The 22,905-nt window shown below is 36.0% G+C and overlaps 1 protein-coding gene across 13 annotated transcripts in view; it reads left to right on the forward strand.

The window, feature by feature from the left end:
* The window catches only part of MALRD1 (MAM and LDL receptor class A domain containing 1), a gene marked incomplete at its 5' end in the record, with an annotated part of 1,062,652 nt that overhangs the window by 307,531 nt on the left and 732,216 nt on the right, over window positions 1–22,905 (forward strand). For all 13 annotated transcript variants that reach the window (XM_079915185.1, XM_079915179.1, XM_079915188.1 and 10 more), the window contains 4 exons: window positions 2,226–2,323; window positions 10,190–10,363; window positions 18,670–18,790; window positions 20,655–20,753. In XM_079915185.1, coding sequence (XP_079771311.1) covers window positions 2,226–2,323; window positions 10,190–10,363; window positions 18,670–18,790; window positions 20,655–20,753 — 492 coding nt within the window. The remainder of the gene's footprint in view (window positions 1–2,225; window positions 2,324–10,189; window positions 10,364–18,669; window positions 18,791–20,654; window positions 20,754–22,905) is intronic.

A 22,905-nucleotide genomic window follows, 5' to 3' on the forward strand; every position in this document is an offset into this window, starting at 1 on the left:
CCATTCTTGTTAAATTTATTCCTACATATTTTGTATTATTGTTGTTAACTGTGAGTAGAATATTTCTTACCATTCTAAATCCCGTGTCTTACTGCTAAAATAAATAAAAATGACTTAAAAGTATTTCTCTGTTTCTATTTACCTTACTAAATTCTCTTATTAATACTTGTCTTTATTAAAAGATAGAATCTGTTGGGGTTTCTGTTTTCACAATTATATTATTGGCAATACATGTGGAACTCTCTCTGTTTTTCTATTGTGTTTACTAGAAATTTTATTCTCTTGACTTCCACATTTACTAGATTTATAAGATAATCCTAGTCCAAGATAATTAATATTATCTCATATTTCCTCTAATTACTAATGGTGACACAATTCTCCAGGTAGTTTCTCATTTTAATTAAAATAGTTTTGCTGTTTACCATTGAAAATGTTATTTATTTTGAGGTTGGTCATTAATCTTTATTAAGTGTTTTTTAAAAATATTTTATTGAGGTTATTTGGAGTGGCTGACTGTTTTTCATAGTCTTTTCAATATTTGTTGATATGAATCTATGATTTTACTCTTTAATTTGTTGATCTAATTGACTGTTGATATGTCTGTTAAATCAAACCTCTATTTTTGGAAAGCTCACTTGTCAGGATACATTATTTTTTGATAAGAATTTCAGGTGCAATTGAAACATTTTAATTTGAATTTTGTATGTATGATCATGAGTGATATTGCTTTATTTTTATTCTGTTTTCATCATTCTTAACATTAGAGATATCTGGCATCATAAAATGAGTCAGGGAGCTCTCCATAGTTTTCTAAGACCTGAGATATATGCAAGTCATGTGCAAGTATTTATTCTTTAAAAATTAAATAAAATTAAATAAAATTCAGCTGTAGGGCCATATGTTCTGTTAGATTTTTTTCCTATCACTTTTCCAGTTACTTTTGTGGCATAATCAATTTGTTCAAACCATTTGCTTCTTTTAGATTTTGGAGTTTTAGAGTTTATATGTTTCATCCTTCATTAACTGCTTGTTTGAAATCATCCATATTGTTTTAAATGACCAGGGGAGTAAGATCTTTGAATGTATGTTAATTTTTAGAATTTTAATTTATGTTTTGACAATATTCAGTTGAGTTTTACTTGAACCTCAAGTAAAGGATTTTTAAGCTGGTTTAATTTTTCAAAATCATCTTTTCCTACTCTACTCTTTTATAGGGGAAATAGAGAATTTAATGAGCTCATATATACTGTTTCTGTTACTCTTAGTTTGGATTTTGGGAACAGTGATCTTTATCCTTCCCAATTGGCTTTGAGATTTAACAGCCATATAAACTGGGTTCTATTTTTCCCACTCAGAGACCACACTGCTGACTTGCAACCTTGGTTGTTTGGTTAAACATGTGGTGGTATCTGTAAAGTAATATGTTTTAATTCTGAAATCCTTTTCATTCTGTGCAGTCAGCATTGATCTGTGTCTAAGAAAATCACCTTCTGAATGTGTTTTTTTTCATCAGAATAGTTGGCTTTACAAGTTGCCCATCACTCTATGATTATCAAAGGGCAGGATCAGGACTTGACATTGTTTAGCATAACCTTCCTTGTAAATTTTCAATATTCAATGAAGCTACCCCTGACAGCCGTTCAGAATGTGTGATCCTTTGAGTTGCTAAGAGATGTTATCCCCCCCGTACATTTGCCATGAACACATCCACTGTAGTTAAAATCTAGAAGCAGTTATTTTGTTAACACTAGATTAGATCTTTAATTAAGCTTTCATCCCCACTAGCACAGACAGCAGTGTCAAACATGTAAGCCCCAGGAGAAACCAAACTCATTCTATAGGCTCGTATCCTTCAGTACATCGTGAAGAAACTTACAAGCAAATGTCTCATGGGAATTTTGTAAGGGTATGTTGAATATCTAATTGTAAACTTAGAAGCTTCATTTAATTTGATTTCTAACTATGACGTGAGTTAAGCCAATAAACATATTTGTTGAGAGGATTTAGATCAAGAGCTTGTTTTTCATCAGTTGGGTTTTATTTTAGATTTAATGTTATCCATATGAAAGCACTTTTTGGTTATCTACAGAGCTTAACGGTAAAGAAGTAAAAATGTAATTTTCTTTATCTGATTGACAGTTGAATGTGTGCACGTTAGCGCAAAGAATGACTAAATGTCCAATAGTAGAATTTGTATCCATATGGCTTTACGTTTGTTTTTGCAGGATCGTTTATTTATTTGGGGGCACATCGATCACCTGCAGTGGCCAAGCTTGGAAGTCCTGTTCTTACAAAATCACTCAATGCCTCTACCCCGTGTCAGGTACCCAGTTATTGGAATTTCCATTGGCCATTCTGTAGTTGTAAACTGTTAAGCTTGGGTTACTCTAGCTAGTAAATGCCGGCTGTGTTTTACTAATATTTTCACAATAAACTGAGAGATTTATATGAGCTATTTCAACATGAAATGTCATTTCGTTCCCAAAGACATTTGCAGTATATAACTTACACCCTTCTTTTGGGGGGCCTATTCAAAAATATTTCTGTCATTTTGCATTCTTTCCATGTAGTTCTTTCAATAATTTAAAGCTGTGGATACAGGTTGCCCAAACTGCTTGTTATCTTGGCCAACAGTGTTAGTTGAGGAAAATAAAAGCAGTTCAAGAAGTTCTACTGAAAGAAAAATGAAAGGATGAATAAAGAAAGATAAATATGTGCAGAAAAAATAATTACATTTCCAAAATTTTATTTTTTCAGTTAGTCCTTCTGGTGCCAGGTAAACACAGACAAGAAAGAAGAGGGACTTTGGAGTCAGGTGGACCTAGTTCCAACTGGTTCTAATCTCAGTTCTGCCACAAATGATATGCTTCCTTTGAGACTCAGTGTCCACACTGCCAGCATAGTGTTAGCCTGCCTTCTTCACATGGTTGTGAGAATTCAAACGTGATTAAGTAAAGCATCTGGAAAAGTATTTGGCAGGTATTACGTGTTCAATAAACATAATCCCTTTACTTTCCGTAACATGAATGCCTATTAGATGCTTCTGTTCAGCTTGCCTTGCTTTCCATCCTTTTGAGAGTTCTGACATGTCCCTAAGCCTTTAGGATCTCAGCTTTTTTTTCCTTGGTTATCAGAAAATAATGAAGGGATCAATAGTGCCACGCACTAAATTCATCACCTAGAAGTGCAGGGTTACAGCACTAACACAGGCATTCCTGATGATAAATTACAGATCATCAGACCTTTATAATTAAAGTATAAATTTAATTATACCTTCAGCTTGATATAATTCTCAATGAGAGTGTCCAGAACTCTTAATAGGTTGTCCTCTTTATTTTTCCCCTTTGGTTTTTGCTGCCCATTTCTCTGTGGGAATTTGGATTAAAACAACTGCCTGGACTCCACTTCCACCTCACCCAGATGGACTCTAGAGTCTCCCACCTTTGGTTTATTTTAATTAAATCTTATGTGATAGATGTACTCTTTTCTTTACTTTTTTCTTTCTTTTTCTTTCTTTTTTTTTTTTTGAGAACTCCTGAAGCATTTACTTGCTCCTTACAAGTACTTTACAGGCTTACTGAACTTTAATTTAAGGTCATATACCAAAGCAATGCAATTGCTGTTGTTAAATTCGTTAATGACACTGGATAAAAAAGAATAGAATTTGTTAATTCTGCCTCTTTTACAGAAATGTGAACACTAACACTAAGAGCTTATTAAAAATTCTGAGACTCACTGAGAAATCAAAGAGTTTTCTTCTTTTTAAAGATGATCTACATTTCCCATTGTTGTATGTGGGTAGCCATTAATTTGTGGTCGTAGGGATTGACCCACAATTTATGGTTGTTTCTACTTGAGGACATTTTTCTCTATTGTGGCTTAAATTTGGAGCTTACCTGTGGGAGCTGTTGGGGTGGAGCCTCAGTGAAAGCAGTGGACAATTTAGACACTTGGTGGTTTATCTCTCAGAACCAAGTCCTCAACCTTCCAAGGCCTTGGATACTGATTTAGAGGTTTGCCTTGGTTTGTGGAAAAGTAAGAGTATTACAGACTGCCAAAGAGGTATTTGTTTTTTCCTTTTTATCTGCATCTGCTTGAATGTTGGTAATCTTTGAGTTAGAGGGAGGGATATTTGGATTACTTTATAGTACTTTCCAGCTTAGAATTACTATTAGATTGTTAGAGGTTATTTATAGTCTGAGATACACATGGCCAAAGTGCTCTCCCATAGGAGTATTCTAAGAATATACTATTACTGTTTTATAAGTTTGTGGTAATGTGAGATTCTTTCTTTCATGAAAGTTACAAAATAAGCTAACAAACCAAATTCTTATCTTCTTGAGTAATCAGAAAATCCAGCCGATCTTCCTAGTTGGAACATATTGATTGATAATAGTTGTATTCATGGAATAGTGAATGTTCTTTATTATATTTATGGTAAAGTGGGGCGGTGAAACAACCAAAGTTGGGCACTTTGATATGATTAAAGCCTTCATTATATGGAATTACATTTTTTTCTCTACATAATCATACCAGGCTAACAGAGTTAAGAATATTTGTTTGAAAGGACTTTAAAGGAATATGAAGCTTTCTTTTGAGTCTTTTTTTCCTAACAGCAGCCTTTTAGGGTCATTTTGCATGAATTACTCTGTACTTTATGTGTAGCCAACACATGGCATCAACATGCAGAATTGTTCCTGTAAGTACTCATTGTTCAAGATGTGGACTTTTATTTAAAAGCTTCAAAAGCTCCTTTGGTCACTGGTGGAAATTTGGCATTTTTCCTTGGAGTAACCAGGAGATAGGACAAAGAGAACATGTGGGAGCCAGAAGCTAGTATTTCTTATTGCTGTCGAAATACTGTTCTTTTTTTTTTAACTTTTTCTTTTTTTAATTAATTTATTTTATTTTTTATTTTGGGCTGCGTTGGGTCTTCGTTGCTGCGCACGGGCTTTCTCTAGTTGCGGCAAGTGGAGGCTACTCTTTGTTGCGATGCTTGGGCTTTTCATTGCGGTGGCATCTCTTGTTGTGGAGCATGGGCTCTAGGCGCACGAGTTTTAGTAGTTGTGGCACGTGGGCTCAGTAGTTGTGGTTCACGGGCTCTAGAGCGCAGGCTCAGCAGCTGTGGTGCATGGGCTTAGCTGCTCGGTGGCATGTGGGATCCTCCTGGACCCAGGGCACGAACCCATGTCCCCTGCATTGGCAGGCAGATTCTTAACCACTGCGCCACCAGGGAAGCCCTGTTACTGTTTTTAATAATTTAGGAAATGTAAAATCTGAAGGAGATTTATGTGGATATTAATATTTTCTCACTCTCATATTTGAGTTACTGTATAAAAGGCATATCTCACTTTTAGGACTTCATAATTAAATATAGCAGGACTGATAACATGAAGCTTCCACTTTCAATGCCATTTTGTGTGTTTGTCTTTTGTTTTTTTTTGTATTCCCCAACTCATTTTGCTATTCTAATCCTCTTTAATCAAAAAATTCATACAATTAAAAAGAAGTGAATAGAGATACCAGGAAAAAGACAGATGAAACAAAAAATAGGTTGGCTCCAAAACTAAAGTTTACGAGGCCCAGGCTACATTTTTGCATCTAAGTTTTCCAGCAGCCAATGCAGAGAGAGACATGTGAGAACTCATTTGGTTCATATTCAAGGAAGTAAAAAACAAAACAAAAATAGTTCTTCTGAGACTTCTCCCCTGATTGCACACATACCAGTGTAAATGTTCTTTCTCTGATTCAGTGCACACCTATTGCTTCCCTACTCCGTGCTCATCATAGCCCTCAATGTTGGGAATATACTAGGGACAATGTAAACACGTTTGCCATAACAAAGTAAAGAATTTAGTGAGGCATACTGATAGCAGTTCAGTGTGAAGTGCTACAGAGAGTGATAAAAATATAAAATACATATAATATGTAAGTATAATATATAATGTAACAGTATATAAATTAAACATAAATAAATATAATAGATAACATACACATATATACGTATAAACCATATATATAAGTGATAACCCACTTATAACAACTCTCTCAATGAGTTTGAAAAGGCCATGTCTTGTAATGTTCCCCAAGTAGAGTTATGAGCTCATAGCAAAGAGAAATTTAGAAAAAAAAGTAATATACAATGGGGCTTGGAATGGTGCAGTCATGATCTGTTCTCTGATTGTTTTGTTTACTCCAAGGATAGTATTAGAGCATGAGATAGATTCTAGAGGAAGCAATGGTTTATTGGGGAAAGGTTGAGCAGACATTCTCCCCAGTTGTACATTGTCAAAACACATGAAGATTAATCATTTAGATGAGAAAAACAGATTATATTTTATTGAAGATTGCAGACTTTTACTTAAGCTTGTTCAGATAAAAAGAGGCAAAAACATGATTATGAATAGGAATCATAAGAATCACTATGGTAATGATGAGGGGGGTGTGTGTGTGAGAGAGAGAGATAAATGATCCCCCCTACACTGACTTAATTCCACTTGAGTTTTGAGGAGTTACAGATATCTTGTTTCTTTTCCTTTTTTTTCTTTTTTAACTTTTTTTGTGTTTTACTCTTTTTATTATCCTAGATCTTGAAGATATAACAGGTGTAGCAAATACCAGACAGGGGTCGACATGAAGCAGAGAAGGCAGAGGTAGCTGAGAATTTGGAGAATAACTGAGAAAAGACATGAAGATCTGACTAAAAACCTCCCTAATTAGGGAAGCAAGTGGAACAAAGACCATAGGAAAGTTGAGGAAAATAGCAGAAAATTTGAAGAGTTCCAACTGGAGACAGACCAAAATAAAATGAAACAGAAAAGAGAAAGAAAGAAGACATTATTTTGAACTTCTAAATAATGTCCTGTTAATGTCCTTTGCAGAATTTAGTGTCAGAGATTTACTAATTAGTAATTACTACTTGTTCCTAATTACATTCTTTTGTAGAACTGGCCATTCCTCTGGGAATATCACAGGGCAGTGTAGAAACCAAACAGCAAGATTAGTTATTCACCTACACTCGGTAACTAGTAGTATAAGTCACCTGATATGGTGTCCTTTCTTTTTATAGTAAAATGAATGATTCAGTGTGTGTGTCTGTGTGTGTGTGTGTGTGTGTGTGTGTGTGTGTCTTTTGGTGGCACCAAGTGGCATGTGGGATCTTAGTTCCCCAACCAGGGATGGAACCCATGCCTGTTACAGTGGAAGCGTGGTCTTTTTTTTTTTTTTTTTTTTGCTATACGTGGGCCTCTCACTGTTGTGGCCTCTCCTGTTGCGGAGCACAGGCTCCGGACGCTCAGGCTCAGCGGCCTTGGCTCACAGGCCCAGCCGCTCCGTGGCATGTGGGATCTTCCCGGACCAGGGCACGAACCCGTGTCCCCCGCATCGGCAGGCGGACTCTCAACCACTGCACCACCAGGGAAGCCCGGAAGCATGGAGTCTTAAATGCTGGACCTCCAGGGATGTCCCAGATTCAATATTTCTAAAAATATACAAATAATATAAAATCAGAGAACACAATTAAAAACAGTAAAGTAATTTGAACTTCATTTCTTTTCTTTCCAATTTGCAATTAAAGGAACTGCTTTGTTGGAAGTTATTTAACCACAGGAAATTTTCTTGAATAAAATGATTCACGGTCTTGCATAGTCACCCTATACATACAACCCAAGTTGTGCGTATATATACAACTTAGTGAAAACCGAGGAGAAATAAAAGCAAGCCTTTAATATTAACATTTTATATAACTGCTTTTTAATGAATCAGGCATGAATCAAGACAGTAATTTCCTTTAAAATGAAAAGTAGTAAATAAATTTTAAATGGTTGGCATAATTTTAACATACAGCTCTTTTTAATAGAATTTTCTGTGATGGACATTTTCCTCTGCTATGTCCACTATGGAAGTCACTAGCTACAAATAGCTATTGAGCACTTAAAATGTGATGAGTGTAACCAAGAAAGTGACTTTTTCATTTTGTTTAATTCATTTACATGTAAATAGCCACACTGTTTTCATACCTTTGTCATTATACGCATTATACTTAATTGTTCCTTTTCTTTTCACTCTCTCCCATAAAACTCTGAGGTCCTTAAGGACACTTAATTCCTTGCACATTTTGTAACACAGAGCAGGTCTCTCTTCCTGTCTCTCTTTGAAGGTTTATAGACGTTTGCTTTAGCAAGAATGCTGATAGCTCCACTCCTACGTCCTTCTTTTCTTCAATACCTATTAACTGAATACCTACTGAATACAAAGTGCCTTGATATGTTCTAAGAGGAATTCACAGCATACATTGTGCTTTTGAGTTTAAGACTCAGTGTTCCACTACTAGTGTGTATCACAGTGAGAGCCACGGATGTTGGCTAAGTTCCTATCGAAAATCACAGCTGTATTTATAAATTTTGTTCAGTCATTTTACCCTTACCAATATTAAATTTGAAAAGACTCTGGAAAGTTTCTTGGTCTATACCAAACTAAAGAATTCTCCTTAAATCTCTACAATGCTATTTCTGTTTTAAATTAAATATAAAATTTAAATTAAATATAAAATTTAAATTAAATATAAGTTCTAAGCTCTTATCTTATTGAATATAGATCCCATTGGTATTTACTCTTAATGCACTATTAAAATAACTTCGCACTGGTAATGTACTGAGTGACAATATGACAGCTTGAAATTCTGATGGGGCTTGCACAGCTCTTGTGCAACTAGGTTTAAAGCTCCATTTTGCATATTTACAAGCTTGGAACATGCTGAAACTACAGCAGGGATCTAAAGTTTAATTATGGTTGAGGAACAAACATCCTCCCTTTCCATAGAATTTAATCAAACACTTCTGTTTGACTTTACATTTCTTGCTTAAAGGCCTGAGTGTAGGTGAGCTTGGTAGTAAAATCTAATATGAAATGAACAATCAGAAAGAATGCTTGGATCAGTTGGTGGCAATTCAGTAGACGTTGAAAGAAAAATGTGTACCACGTTGGAACAGAGAATGCTTGATGTTGTGAACAATTTTTTAAAAGAGCATTAAAAATTTTTTTTCAACTTTCATCTCCACTGAAATTGGTACCAACAGTGAAATAAATGGGATAATAAATAAATAATATATGTAATAACATCTGTCCACATAAAAAAATAAAAGCCCAATGACAAAGGAAGATAACCAAAAATTTAAAATGTAGTGAAACTGAAAAGGAGTCACTTTGAGTCCAAAGAGAGTGATTTCATTTCTCAGGGACCTCATCTCTGAATGATACTGTGTTTTCCTTTGAAATCTGCAGCATTAGAACTCTCTATGGCATAATGAGAAGAAGAAAAAATTGCTGTGTGTCTGAACTTGCTTTAGTGGGTTTTTTTTTGTCATATTTTGTATTGTGTCATCCAACCACTGAGGCAATTAATTTTCACCTTGCACAGAGCCAAGTATTTAGTAAATGCTCAATAAGTATTTGCTGAATAAACGATAGTGCTGAATTCCACATTATAGCTACTGCTGTCGGCACCTTAAAATACTCCTCTGTGTTTTCTCCACTACCTAGTTAACCTGTCAGTCCTTTAGATTATGTCATCACTGGTGGTGAGTAGGAACCAAACTGATCAAGTCAGGGCTCCCTGGCCTCAAAAAGAACATTTTCTAGTTGGATTAAATTATTGATGAACAGTATTATATAATCTCCCAAGTTTTTTGATAATGTCACAATGGAGAAGGAATTAATGAAAAGTATTCATAGCAGTTTTCTCTTACCTGAGAAATCAGTTTTTGAGATAACTTTTTCTTGGATTGAGACATCAAGGAGAATGAATAGTAATACATGGTTTTGTAATTTTTGAGTCAGATATAGAACGTGTATCTCCCCAGATTCATAAGAAGCAATAGCGAAGGTTCTGTAAAACTTCCATGACGGTGTGGACAAATACATGTCCTCAGACTTGTCTGAGCCGGGTGCTAGTGTCCCATTTCTTTAGATATCTCTGTGGCATGTGTTAAAAATATCAGTTAATGTAGCTACCTTGAGCCTTTTTTTTAAGGAGGAAATACAAAGGCTGTCAGAAGATGTACTTAGCATTTTCTGGGTCTGCGTGTTTGGAGGAGAATTAAGAAGTAGTTTGGGGTATTTTTAACTATAGAAGAGCTACTGGACACAGGTAAATGGAATATTTATATCATTGAAACACATTTTTCACCAGGTGCAGTTTTGGTATCGTTTGTCTCAGCATTCACATCTCTCGGTTTTTACAAGAACATCACTGGATGGGGATTTGCAGAAGCAAGGGGATCTCATCAGAGTCTCCAAATCTCAGTGGAGACAAGCAAAAATCGATCTCTTTGCGAAGGCTGGAGAATCTACTCTGCCTTTTCAGGTAAGCACGTAAGAAATTAATACAACTGAGCTGAAGATGCTTATTTAATGCTGATCTTTCCAGATAATAATATAATACATATATCCCATAAATGTATTTGATGTTAATAAAGCAGACATTCACAATCAGGGATGAGAAGGGAGGTTATCCTGATTAATTGCTAAAGACTTACTTGTGGAAGCGTAGCAAAAATGGAGATAAGAATTGAATAGGATGGCAGAGAGAAGAGTAATTTAACAGGAAAATATTTGTTTTCTTAAGTGAGGATGGTGGATTATATGAGGTAGTGAAAAAAATCTGGGCTGCACTCATATTTTAATCCTATTGCCTTATTTTCTGCTGCCCATTAATACTGAGAATTTTATCACTTTTATGTCATTTACTTGGTTAATAATGAAAGAAGGAAACTGTAGCTTATCAGATGGGTGCAGCAGCTTCCACCCTCCTGGACATGACTCCCTTCTAGATGACGTTTGCAAAGAGCTAGTTTAGAGACTAGATTAGATGGTGGAACATAGTGGAACACTCACTGCCTTAGGAGTCACATAGTCTGAGTTCCCATCTCTGCTCACCCCATGTGTTGTTAAGTGATTGTGTACATTACATCTTTGAGCTTCAAATTTTCCAATCTGTGAAAACCACAGTGATAATAAAAGCAATGCTTGAGAGGAATCTGAATGAAAGAGAATGTAGCTAAAATGGTAGCTATGAACAGGAGCTCTGGAGCCTGGGGTTCAAACCCAGGTGTCCAGTCAGAGGGAAGTTGCTTAATCCTTCCGTGCTTCTGATTCTTCCTCTGTAAATGGGGTTGGGGAAGTAAGAACATTGTTGGGGTGTTAGGAGCCTCTGAAAAATAACACACCTCATCTGGTACTCATTTCCAAACTGAGGTAAATATAGAAATCCAACAGAGAGAGCACAAGATATTTTGGAGAAGATGTATTTAAAATAATACCTGACCTCAGAACACACAGATGTATTTAAAATAATACCTGACCTCAGAACACACAGCTCCACCCAGAGAACAGCAGACTGCTAGAGAATACAGGACTCATCCTTTGGGGAAAACCTTGTTACCGTGAGTGATTATGATGTGTGAGTGTTGTTTTATGGGTTGGAATACATGCCCCCCTCTGGTGGAGGATGTTGATAATGGAGGAGACTATGGACGCCTGGGGGCAGGAGGTGTGTGGGAACCCTCTGTACCTTCCTCTCAGTTGTGCAACGAACCTAAAACTGCTCGAAAAGTCTTAGTAAAAAAAAACAAAAGACAAAACCCAGAATGTCCTTTGTTAGAACTGGCTATTTGAGAAATATTATGAGTTGAAACTTGTGCCGTTCTCTCTTGGCCTCGTTAACCTACCATCGTTAGTGAAGAGTTTCGGCACTGGGTATTTTTTTTTTCCTGTTTAATATTTCTTCTTTTGGGATTTTTGTCTTGCTTTGTTTTGAGGTGCAAATTGAGACTGCTCTTTATTATCTGGGGGCATATTAACTAGTTTTTAAACTGACCAGTGGGTTGATGGAATTTTGTGACTTGGTGTCCACAGATTGGTGATGTTTTCTGTCTTCACCCCCTCCGTGCTGGATCAGCACCACGTGTTGGCTTTTCTCTCACCTACCTGGGGGCTCCCAGTCGGCACCAATCAGCCTCTTCTTCTTCTTCTTCTTTTTTAATGTATTTTTGTGGCCGCACCATGCGGCATGTGGGATCTCAGTTCCCCGACCAGGGATCGAACCTGTGCCCCCTGCATTGGAAGGGCGGAGTCTTAACCACTGGACTGCCAGGGAATTCCCAGCCTCTGCTTAACGGTGCTGGCTTTTTGAGGGGAGTGAATTGTCCTGGGTTCTTGCTAAGCAGCCGTGTTTAATTCAGCCCGAGAAGGTAAGGATTTTAGCATGCACCTCTGTTCCTTCCTATGTAATCTTGTTACTTGGCCGAAGTACAGGCTTGTTTTAGAAACTACAGTTCAGTGAAAAGAAAAATAAGAACTGTTCTCTCAGATGTCACTATTCAGAAGGCCATTACAAGTCCACAGTCTCTAATCAGCAATTTGGAAAATTAAAATTTGGAAAGCAATAAGCTTTTGAAAAACAAATTTAGAGGCAAAATTTCTCCTGACCTGAACCAGCGTTAGGCAGTTCATTTAGTGATGTGTTGGAGGATAAAGTGCTGCCCCCAGTCTCCCTGAGGGTATCAAGTAATATACATGATACATTTTAGATGAACATCCTCAACTCTGAACTATTCAGATTTCAAAACCCAGCTGGACTCAAAGACTTTGGCGGAGGAATTTGGACCCTGTGTTAACATTCTGGTATGAATAAGTCCATATTTTATACACATACACACGCATACAAGATACATAAGTACACACAGTCACACACAGATGCATATACATGGTTTTATTTAATACATTAATATTACTTAGATATATTATTAAATCTTTCAAACAAATAGAAAATAGAGAGAGAGGCAAATACCCATGTACTCACACCTCAGAATGAACTAATATGAACATTTTGTTTGCTTATAATGTTGATAGGTTTGCTTCTAAAGATGCAGCTTTTGTCCTCTTTGTACCCTTTTCTATTCCATTTCTTGTCCTTTACAGGAAAAAAAAAATTCTAATATGTTGTTTTTAACCTGATTTTTCTAAGTCTGTTTTCAAAACTATGGAAATATGCATGAGGAGTCTAGCTAGGTTCAGTTCTACTTCATTCTTTTATCAATAGCAAATGGAAAAGATGTTATACCGACAAATAGTCAATCTAGCTTTTAAATATTCAAATATTTAAAGTTTATCTTCTTGGAAACAAGCTCCTTTGGCACTTTAAATTTAGTGGACTGAATTATTTAAGAGTGACCTTAGTCATCGCCTGGTCATCAGTTCAATGTGACTAAACTCTGAACATGTATTTATATGGCGTCATCCTATATAAACATTGGAAAGGAGAAAGGCATAGGACTGTATGACCTCTCAGTTGGTTCTCTTGTAGCCATGAAATTCAGATTCAGTGTGGTCCTTTTATGTCTCTTGTACACATCACAATAGAATGCAAATTGCTCTGAGTTCCTTAGGAAATCAGCACCCCTGGTTAGGTAGGGCTTTCATTTTTCCTAGTGGAAAAGGATTAGGCTTACTGTTTATTTTGTAAGAACAGCAGATTAACAACATTTCAATATTCTCTCCATTTTCTGTGCAGTTTTTATTGGAAGAATGTAAGTCAAGTAGTTAATAGAATTTTTTCAATCTGTTTTAACTGGCCTACTCATTTTATATGTTCAGTGTTTTACACAAATATTTAATTTACAATTTCTTTCCTAACTGTTCTTCTTAATTTCATATCTAGATGTAGTACTTTTTCTGAATACTGTCTGTTGATTTCCAGTTGATCTACTCTCTTTGAGTTTGCTACTAAAACATAATTGTGTCATATTTCAGATTTCATTTTAAAATGACCCTTTTGTGAAATTTTCCACAATGATTGACCATGTTCGCTCTTGATCAGAGTCAATGGGATAAATCAATAACAATTTCCTGATATTATTTGAAGATTCAGTGAAGGGTGAGATTTATAATGCAAAGTAAAAGCTGGTCTAGTCTCTGTAATGTTGCTCTGTCCTCAGCCTTCTTAACCTAGGGCTTCAGTCAATCTTGTTTTGCCAGGTAGCTCTGTTCTGCAGTATCTGCTAAAGACCAGTTATCTCTTTATTTCATGATAGTGCTATAGTACAGCATAGTCACCCATGGCTCAGGTCACACATTTTTCATACTAGATATGTGACCTTCAACCAGTAACTTCAACTCTCTAAGCTTCTGTTTCCTTTGCTTTAAAATGTGGAAGAAAATAACATCGTCTTCACAGTGTTAAAATAAGTAGACGTGCCTGGCATGCAGTAAGCTCTAAATAAAAGCTTGCTGTTGATCTTATTTTTAATACCACCATCATTCATCAAAAATTACTATAGTCGAATTTTTCTTTACTGCATCTTACTATATTCCTATTGTCTCCATTTCCTCTTAGATTCATATTTATTCACTCTCATTATTCTTTTTTAAAGCAAGATATCAAAGAACCAAAATTTAAATATGCTAGTTGAGTATTTCTCTGGAAAAGTTTCTTTCTGTTTTGCAGATCTAAAAAGTAATCACTTGATTATAGACAATATTTACACGTTGCTGTGCTTCCTGAAAGAAAAACAAGAAGTGATTCTGTTCACTCAGGGAGTAATATAATATAATTGGATAAGACAAAAATCAGCAAGATCCTAAAAAGTAGTTTTAGAAGGAAAGATATTTACATATAATTTGAAATTTTAACTCTCAAATTACCTTGAGAAACGTATAAAATGAGGTTTTCACTCTGCATTTGTCAATGATTGAAACATTTCTTGTGAGCAACCTCTGGCTCACATACCAATTATTACATGATACTGTAGTTCCCAAAGGGAACTGCCTTTAGTGACAAATCAAACGATCAGCTTGGTTAAAGCAAGTAATACAAAATAGGAACAGTGAAGATGATTTTGGAATAATCAGGTGATATTATTTACAGATATGAGATACATTTTTTTTAAAGGAAGTAACATTATTCTCTGTTTAAAGTTGGAAAATTTTAATTAATGGTCAAATTATAATCGTTCATTACATGGTCCTGAATTTAATTATGTAGAAGTAAGCAAGCAGACATGTACATGACCTAATATCATCTTTATTTTACTCTGGGAGTTTTTTTTTTTTTTTGCGGTACGCGGGCCTCTCACTGCTGTGGCCTCTCCTGTTGCGGAGCACAGGCTCCGGACGCGCAGGCTCAGCGGCCATGGCTCACGGGCCCAGCCGTTCCGCGGCATGCGGGACACTCCCGGACCGGGGCACGAGCCCGCGTCCCCTGCATCGGCAGGCGGACTCCCAACCACTGCGCCACCAGGGAAGCCCTGGGAGTTGTTTTATACTTACATTTTAATATGAAGATGTAAAAGAGCCTAGTGGTTTTCTTTGGACAAAATGATGTAACCATATTTTAAAGACCTATCCCATCATTCAGCTCATCCCAGGGCGCACCCACTCCATTCAAAGAATAGGAGCATGTACCTCTCCTGGGACACAGAAGTGCCCCAAACAAACATTCTGTCTTTTTCCAGCTTTCCTTTGAGTAGTGTAGTCCTTCAAATATGGTGGTCATAACTACCTGTCTAATGAGTTTGAAGAATTAAACATCTGTATTTTAATTGACTTCAATGTAGGACATACTAGAATAATGAATAAAAAAAATTCTTCCAAATTAAAGCTGTCCAAATACATTACAATAACTTAATGATGTTAAGCATAATTTATTTCTCACAATGCGTGTATACATTTCATCAAAATCCTTCTTTAAAATCTATTACTATTTTCTGCCTCTTGTATGAAGGCCAAATTTCTTGGCTAAGACTCTACAGAAACCAGCTCTAATCAGAATTTTAAAAATCATTAAAATCATATACATCTCATTATAAAGTATCAAAAGTTTCAGATTAAGAAATAGTCCCTCCTGAGCATCCTTACCTTCCATCATAGTCTGTATCTTCAGGTAACTATAACACTAGTTTATTTTTAGCTCTAGACCCTTTTCTACTTAATTAATATGTATGTATGTACCACATATATCTAGAAATCTGAACCATGTGTATTTTTGGCCTAAGTAGTACCATACTATAAATTTTTTCTGTAATTTAATTTTTACTCAGAAACTTACGTTGAAGGTCTTTCCGTATTAGCATACAGAGATAGATTTTTTTTTAACTGGCTCAGTAGTCCATGATCTATATCACCATTTATTTATTGATTGACATTTGAGTTGTTCTGATTCATTTGCTATCAAAACCGACATTAAAGCAAACATTCCTGCCCAAGGTCTTCATATGTGTGCCTATGAGTGTCTCTCTAAGGTAAACCCTGAGGATGGGCTTAATTATTGTAGTCTATGCTATTTATCTTTTTTTTTTTTTTTTTTTTTTGCGGTACACGGGCCTCTCACCGTTGTGGCCTCTCCCACTGCGGAGCACAGGCTCCGGACGCACAGGCTCAGCGGCCATGGCTCACGGGCCCAGCCGCTCCGCGGCAGGTGGGATCTTCCAGGACCGGGGCACGAACCCGTGTCCCCTGCATCGGCAGGCGGACTCTCAACCACTGCGCCACCAGGGAAGCCCTATTTATCTTTTTAATAGATGTCATCAAATTGCTGTCCACTTGGGCTGCACCAATTCAGGCAGTCAGTCCTCTTCTCTTAACAAATATTTAGGCAACAATTCATTTAGGCAAAAAATCCTATACTCCTACCATAGGGGAGGAAATAGTCTTTCTTGACCCTATTAGGGTACCTGACTGGGTCTCAAAATTAAACTGATAAAGCAGATTAACAGGAGAAAAGCATATAAAATTATTTAATGTTAGTTTTACTTGACGTGGGGGCCTTCATAAGGAAATGAAGACCTGAAGAAATAGTTAAACCTGAGGGTTTTTGTGAGAGGTTTGATGAAGAGTGAATAGGTGTAGAAAGGTACGATAGGGCAAAGAGTATGAGCCGAGTGTAATAAACTGGGGAACTTAGCTAGGCCTGTTTGTTCAGCTTCTCTGTGTCCTTTTGTCTTCAGAGATAAGGATATCTCTGGCATAGGGAGGGTTCCTCTCACATGAGGGTTTGATCTGCTTTAGAGGAAAGGTCAAAAAGTCCATCCTGCACATACCATTTCTCAAGTTCCTTTGGCTAGAAATATTCCATATGCTGCATAGGTGCCCTCTTTTGGGACAGCATGTCCTAAACCCCATCATCCTACAATGCCCAAAGTTTTCTAAATATATTCTACATGTTCACATTTCCTTTTTTTCTTGTTATGTTACCAGTTTCTCATGGTAACAGAATCTTAGGCAACAATTAAAACTGAAGTTTAATATTACCTCTTTGCTAAATCTTTTTTTTTCAAACTCTATCTCATATTCTTGACAGAAACAATGAAGTGCTTTTCTTTGATATTTAGTATCTTTTATTTCTCTCTTATATAGTACTTATGGTATAGCTTAGTTGTTAATGTATCATATCAAGTAAATTGTAAGATCTTTGAGACCAGCAATCCTCCCTGATTACATGGAGAAGCACTTACTAGCCGTGTCCTGGTCTAGTGGTCCTGCTATGCATCCTTAAGGCTCTGGATATAAATTCATCCTTCCTTCTTCCCTTCCTTCCTCCCTCCCTCCCTCCCTCCCTCCCTCTCTTTCTTTCTTTCTTTTTCTTTCTTTTATGGTGGAGTAACAACATAATAATGTGAGTGATTAACAAGAAAGAAAACAAATTATACCAGTCATTATTTAGAATGTTAGAATAAATTAAACTTAAATAGATGCCTCCCAGTGCTTTAGCATATGAGTGTTATTAACCACTGTATGTGGTCATTTACCTCACTAAGTAGGTTTCCATATATGTATATATAATATATATATAAGTATTTAAATATTCTGACATAGAAATGAGTTGTTGCCTTCAGCCAGCCTGTTATAAACGAATTCGTATTTCAATTAAACTGAGTTGTAAACCACACAGTTGATTACCCCAAAGAGCTCATTTTAAATGCTTATGACTTAATGGCTCCAATGGGAAGGCAGCCTTCAGTCATGATGAATGTTACAACTTCTAATTGAAACAAGGTTACCTAAGATATTAGGATTACCTAAGATATTAGAGTTACCTAAGGTGCTGTCAAAGGAGTTATGACTTTATAAATTCCTCATTTGAATGTTCTGGTCAAACAATTTTCTAAAATTAGTTTGGAAGTTTGGGACAGATGCAGATGAGCTTCTCTACACCAAAAAGTATGTTTGTAATAAATTTACTTTTGTTAAAAAATGGTTAAAGAAGACAATTTAGGTGGTACAAGCAAGGTTTATTCAGCACTTCATGAAGCAGACAGTCTCTATTTGGAGAACTGTAAAATGGGTGGAAGGCAGGAAGCTTTATAGGGTAAAGAATAAAGAATGAGAAAGAGTAAAACAGAAAATATCGAGTTGACTGGGGCCATATAGTCAACCTTGTTTAGAGTGAGAAGGAACAAGGAAATATAGAGCCCAGAGTTGGCTTGAAGTTGGGGGACTGACTGCTGAATATACTCTGTTTCTGGTCAAGGGGAGCATTAAAGGGGCATGAAAGTTACCTAAGTTTTGGTTTGCCGTCATGGCATCCAGGGCAGGAATGGCTCCATTTTGGGCCTAGAAAGTTATTTCAAGACTTTTATAGTGTATTTTTAATAATTTGTCTTTCTGTAATTATAGTTAATTTTAGAAGCTACTGTTTTGTCATCACATGCTACCGTTGCTCTAGATGACATCAGTGTATCCCAGGAATGTGAAATTTCATATAAGACACTTCCAAGTACTAGCGTTCAAAGCAAAGGTAAGTTTTTTTCTTGTGGTTGCTGCAGTTTTGAACATTAAAATAATTAGTTTTCCTTGATATCAAAATATAAAATATATTAGAATCCTTCAATAATATAGTTCACTAATGCCTAATACCAAGATGTGGATTATATCACATGTCCCTGAAAACTAAAACATATTTTTTTACCTTTTAAAATATATTTTTACCTTTTTAAAGGAATATGTTATATCACAGTCTAGGCCTTAGGCTCCCTTCTAATAACATTCTACATTTGTGGCTAAAATTGTCACATACAGATTTTTTTTTAATTATAAAAGTTATGAATTTAAAATATTTTGCATGTTTTAAAACACTGCTATAAAAATTCAATTGTATTTTAATTTTGTTTGACACTTCAAGTGAATATGTAATTAACTTCATGTTTCACAATCACTCAGGAGTTCAAAAACATTATCATGGTTGAAAAACTGACTTAAGGCCAATGAAAAATTTCAAACTTGACCCTAAAATTCTGTGTTTAAATTCAAAACATAATATTTTCAAGAAACAGATGGAGTTCGGCTAATTCTTTGACTAAATATTTTGTAGAGGATTTCAGTTAAGAGACAGGTATATTGTCATAAAAATGGATCCCAAATAGTAGAATAGGCATCTTTGAAAATCTAACCGTAGTTTAGGTTCTGAGAGTGCATTGAAATGGTATACATTGTGCCTGCAGTTACTTTGTTATTTTAACACTAACTGATGTTTCTTTCTGACCACCCCTACAGTCAGGTCTCAGTTAACAAATAGAAATAAATATTAAAAATGTTGCCTGAAAACTGAAACACTTCATTTTTCTTACTCTCCATCCATGAAAAATAACTGCATGTGGACATCAGGCATGTCATACATTCTGAAGTTATGTTTCCTTAAACAACATATTTAGTGAGAGGAAAAACTGCATTCTTAACAGGAGCTAAATGCACTCACTAATCAAGGATGATATAGGAGAATCAGTTCTGGATTGAGATCCGGGTTAAAGAATTTTTAAAAGTCCTTTATTAAAGATATCTTTCATTGGTAAGGCTGTATATTCTATGTCCTAACTCTGTATGTGTTAACATGCATTTACATTACTCAGAATATGTGTCCTGAATTTATAATAAACCTTTCTAAGCTCTGTGTGTGTGAGTTGTTTTGATGGACATTAAAGAATGTAAAGCAGCAGATTTAATGATTAATGAGTTTTGGAGGGTTAACCAGAATTACTTCTTTCTGTTAATTAATTAAACATTTTTATTCTTCTAATCATATACTGCATCACCAGAATTGGAGTAGTAGGAAGGCATTAGAGTTGACATTGAGGAGAATGTATTTGGAAGCAGAAGTGTGGTTAAATGTTTTAAATTATCACTAAAATTAACCTTAGCAGAAGGCTCTGAGAATACTCGATCTCACATACAGAGAATTCTTTTCATAAATTAACTCAAAACTCATTTATGTGTGCTTCAATCTGAACACCAGCTCAGTTGGTTAGAGCATAATTCTCATTAGGCCAAACTTACATGAATTATTCCTGAAAGACCAATGATTTTACACAAAGGAAAAGAAACTTTCTCACCGTTTTCGTAAATTTATCCAGTAGGCAATTATAGGATCTCCTTCACTGAATTTAGTATTATTGCCAGCCAGGAGTTTAGGGACAGGAGTGGAAGGGGACTTATCACGTCCCACTGATAGGGACTTATGTTATATTAATGGCCAGAGGTTTATTGAGATCCTCCTGTGCTTGCCATTTTTAGCATATTTAAAAACTAATGTTCATGAAACAATTATGCATCCCATTTATGTTGGAGGAAAAAAGATGTTTTATTCTCTCGATCTCTTAATTTTGAAGCTGGATTTGGGCCACGTGACGATGCAGGCTGTATTTCATCCAGCAAGCTCTCTGATTTTACATCTGACTGCCCAGATGGAGCAGATGAAGCCAGTTGTGGTGAGTGAAAGTCCTGACTGACTGGACGAAGATTTGTGTGTGCATAATTACTCTCTGAACGTAAAGTACATGCTACTTAAGTGAGTGTTGTTTAATTAAGAATGTTTTTTATTGGTTATTAAATTTTAAAAATATTTTTATTGAGGTATAATTGATGTATAACATTATATTGGTTTCAGACATACAACATAATGATCTGATATTTGTATATAATGCAAAATAACCATGAAAATAAGTCTGGTTAGCACCCATCACCATACATAGTTACAAATTGTTTTCTTATAAGAACTTTTAAAATTTACTCTCTTAACTTTCAAATATGCAATACAATATTATTAATTATAGTTGCCATGCTATAAATTATATCCTCATGACTTAACTTGCTTATTTTATAACTAGAATACACCTTTGTACCTTTTGACCCCCTTCACCCATTTTGCCCCCTATGCCCTAATTCCCTGCCTCTGGCAATCACCAATCTGTCCTCTGAACTAGGACCTCTGTTTTATTTTTTATTTATTTATTTATTTTGTTTGTTTGTTTTTTAGATTCCACATGTAAGTGAAATCATGTGATATTTGTCTTCCTCTGTCAGACTTATTTCACTTAGCATAATACCCTCAAGGTCCATCTGTGCTGTCACGAATTGAAAGATTCTCTTCTGTTTTATGGCTGAATATTATTCCATTGTGTATATGTATATGTATACTTTTTCTTGGTTATTGTAAATAATGCTGCAGTGAACATGGGGGTGCATATATCCTTTCGAGTTAGTGTTTTTGTTTTCTTCAGATAAATTCCCATCTTTTGTGGCCAAAGGACTCAATTCTGGTGTAGGGAGGGGTCTTCCCCACGCCAGATAGTGCTCAGGACATCAGTTGGGTGTCCTACAATTTAACTCAGTTCTGACACTATCTACCTAGAGATGCCATCAAGTTCTACAGGTAAAGGTTCAGTCCTACAAGGCTGCCTCCCCTCTTCTTCCACTTACTTCGGATGATGGTCTAAAGCCCAGGTTGTTACTGTTCTTCTGATTGACTGGCTATAAGTCAGAGGTTCCCAAGACTCCTGCCTTGGGTTTGATTAATTTGCTAGGGCAGCTCACAGAACTCAGAGAAACATTTTACTTACTAGATCACCCATTTATTGTAAAAGAATATAGCTCAGAAACAGTTAGCTGGAAGAGAAACATAGGGCAAAGTATGGGGAAAGGACGAGGAGCTTCCTTGTCCTCTCCAGGTGCCACTCTCCCAGCACCCCGTTCACCAACACAGAAACTCTCCAGGCTCTGTCCTTTGGGTTTTCATGGAGTCTTCATTTCACAGGTATGATTGATTCAATCATTGGCCATTGATTCAACCTCCAGGCCATCTCCTCTCCCCAGAAGTCAGGGGTAGGACTGAAAGTTCCAACGCTCTAATCATATAGTTGGCTCCATTGACAACCAGCCTCCATCTTTAGATACTGTCCAAAGTCACCCCATTAGCATAACAAAAGACAACTTTGTCACATGTAACACCTCGGAAATTTCAAGTGTTTTAGGAAGTCTGGGCCAGAAACGGATGAAACTGTTTGATGTAATCCCACTTATTTTTGCTTTGGCTGACTCAGCTTTTGCTGTGAAATCCAAAAATCATTGCCAAGACTGATGTCAAGGAGCTTCTTACCTATGTTTTCTTGTAGAATTTTTATGGTTTCAGGTCTTATGTTCAAGTCGTTAATCCTTTTCAAGTTAATTTAATTTTTGTGTATGGTGTAAGATAGTGGCCCACTTTCATTTTATTTGCATGTGGCTGTGCAGTATTCCCAACACCATTTATTGAAGAGACTATCCTTTCCCCGTTGTATATTCTTGCCTCCTATATTGAAAATTAATTGATCATATATGGGTGGGTTTACTTCTGGGCTCTCCAGTCTGTTCCATTCATCTATGTTTGTTTTTATGCCAATGACATACTGTTTTAATTACTATAGCTTTGTAATATAGTTTGAAATCAGGGTGCAAGATGCCTCCATGTTTGTTCTTCTTTCTCAAGTTTGCTTTGGATATTTGGGGTCTTTTGCGGTTCCATAAAAATTTTAGGATAGTTCTATTTTTTGTGAAAAATACCCCTGGAATTTTGACAGGGATTGCATTAAATCTGTACATTGC

Source organism: Stenella coeruleoalba (genome assembly GCF_951394435.1).
Source record: "Stenella coeruleoalba genome assembly, chromosome: 2".
NCBI classification, from domain to species: Eukaryota; Metazoa; Chordata; class Mammalia; order Artiodactyla; family Delphinidae; genus Stenella; species Stenella coeruleoalba.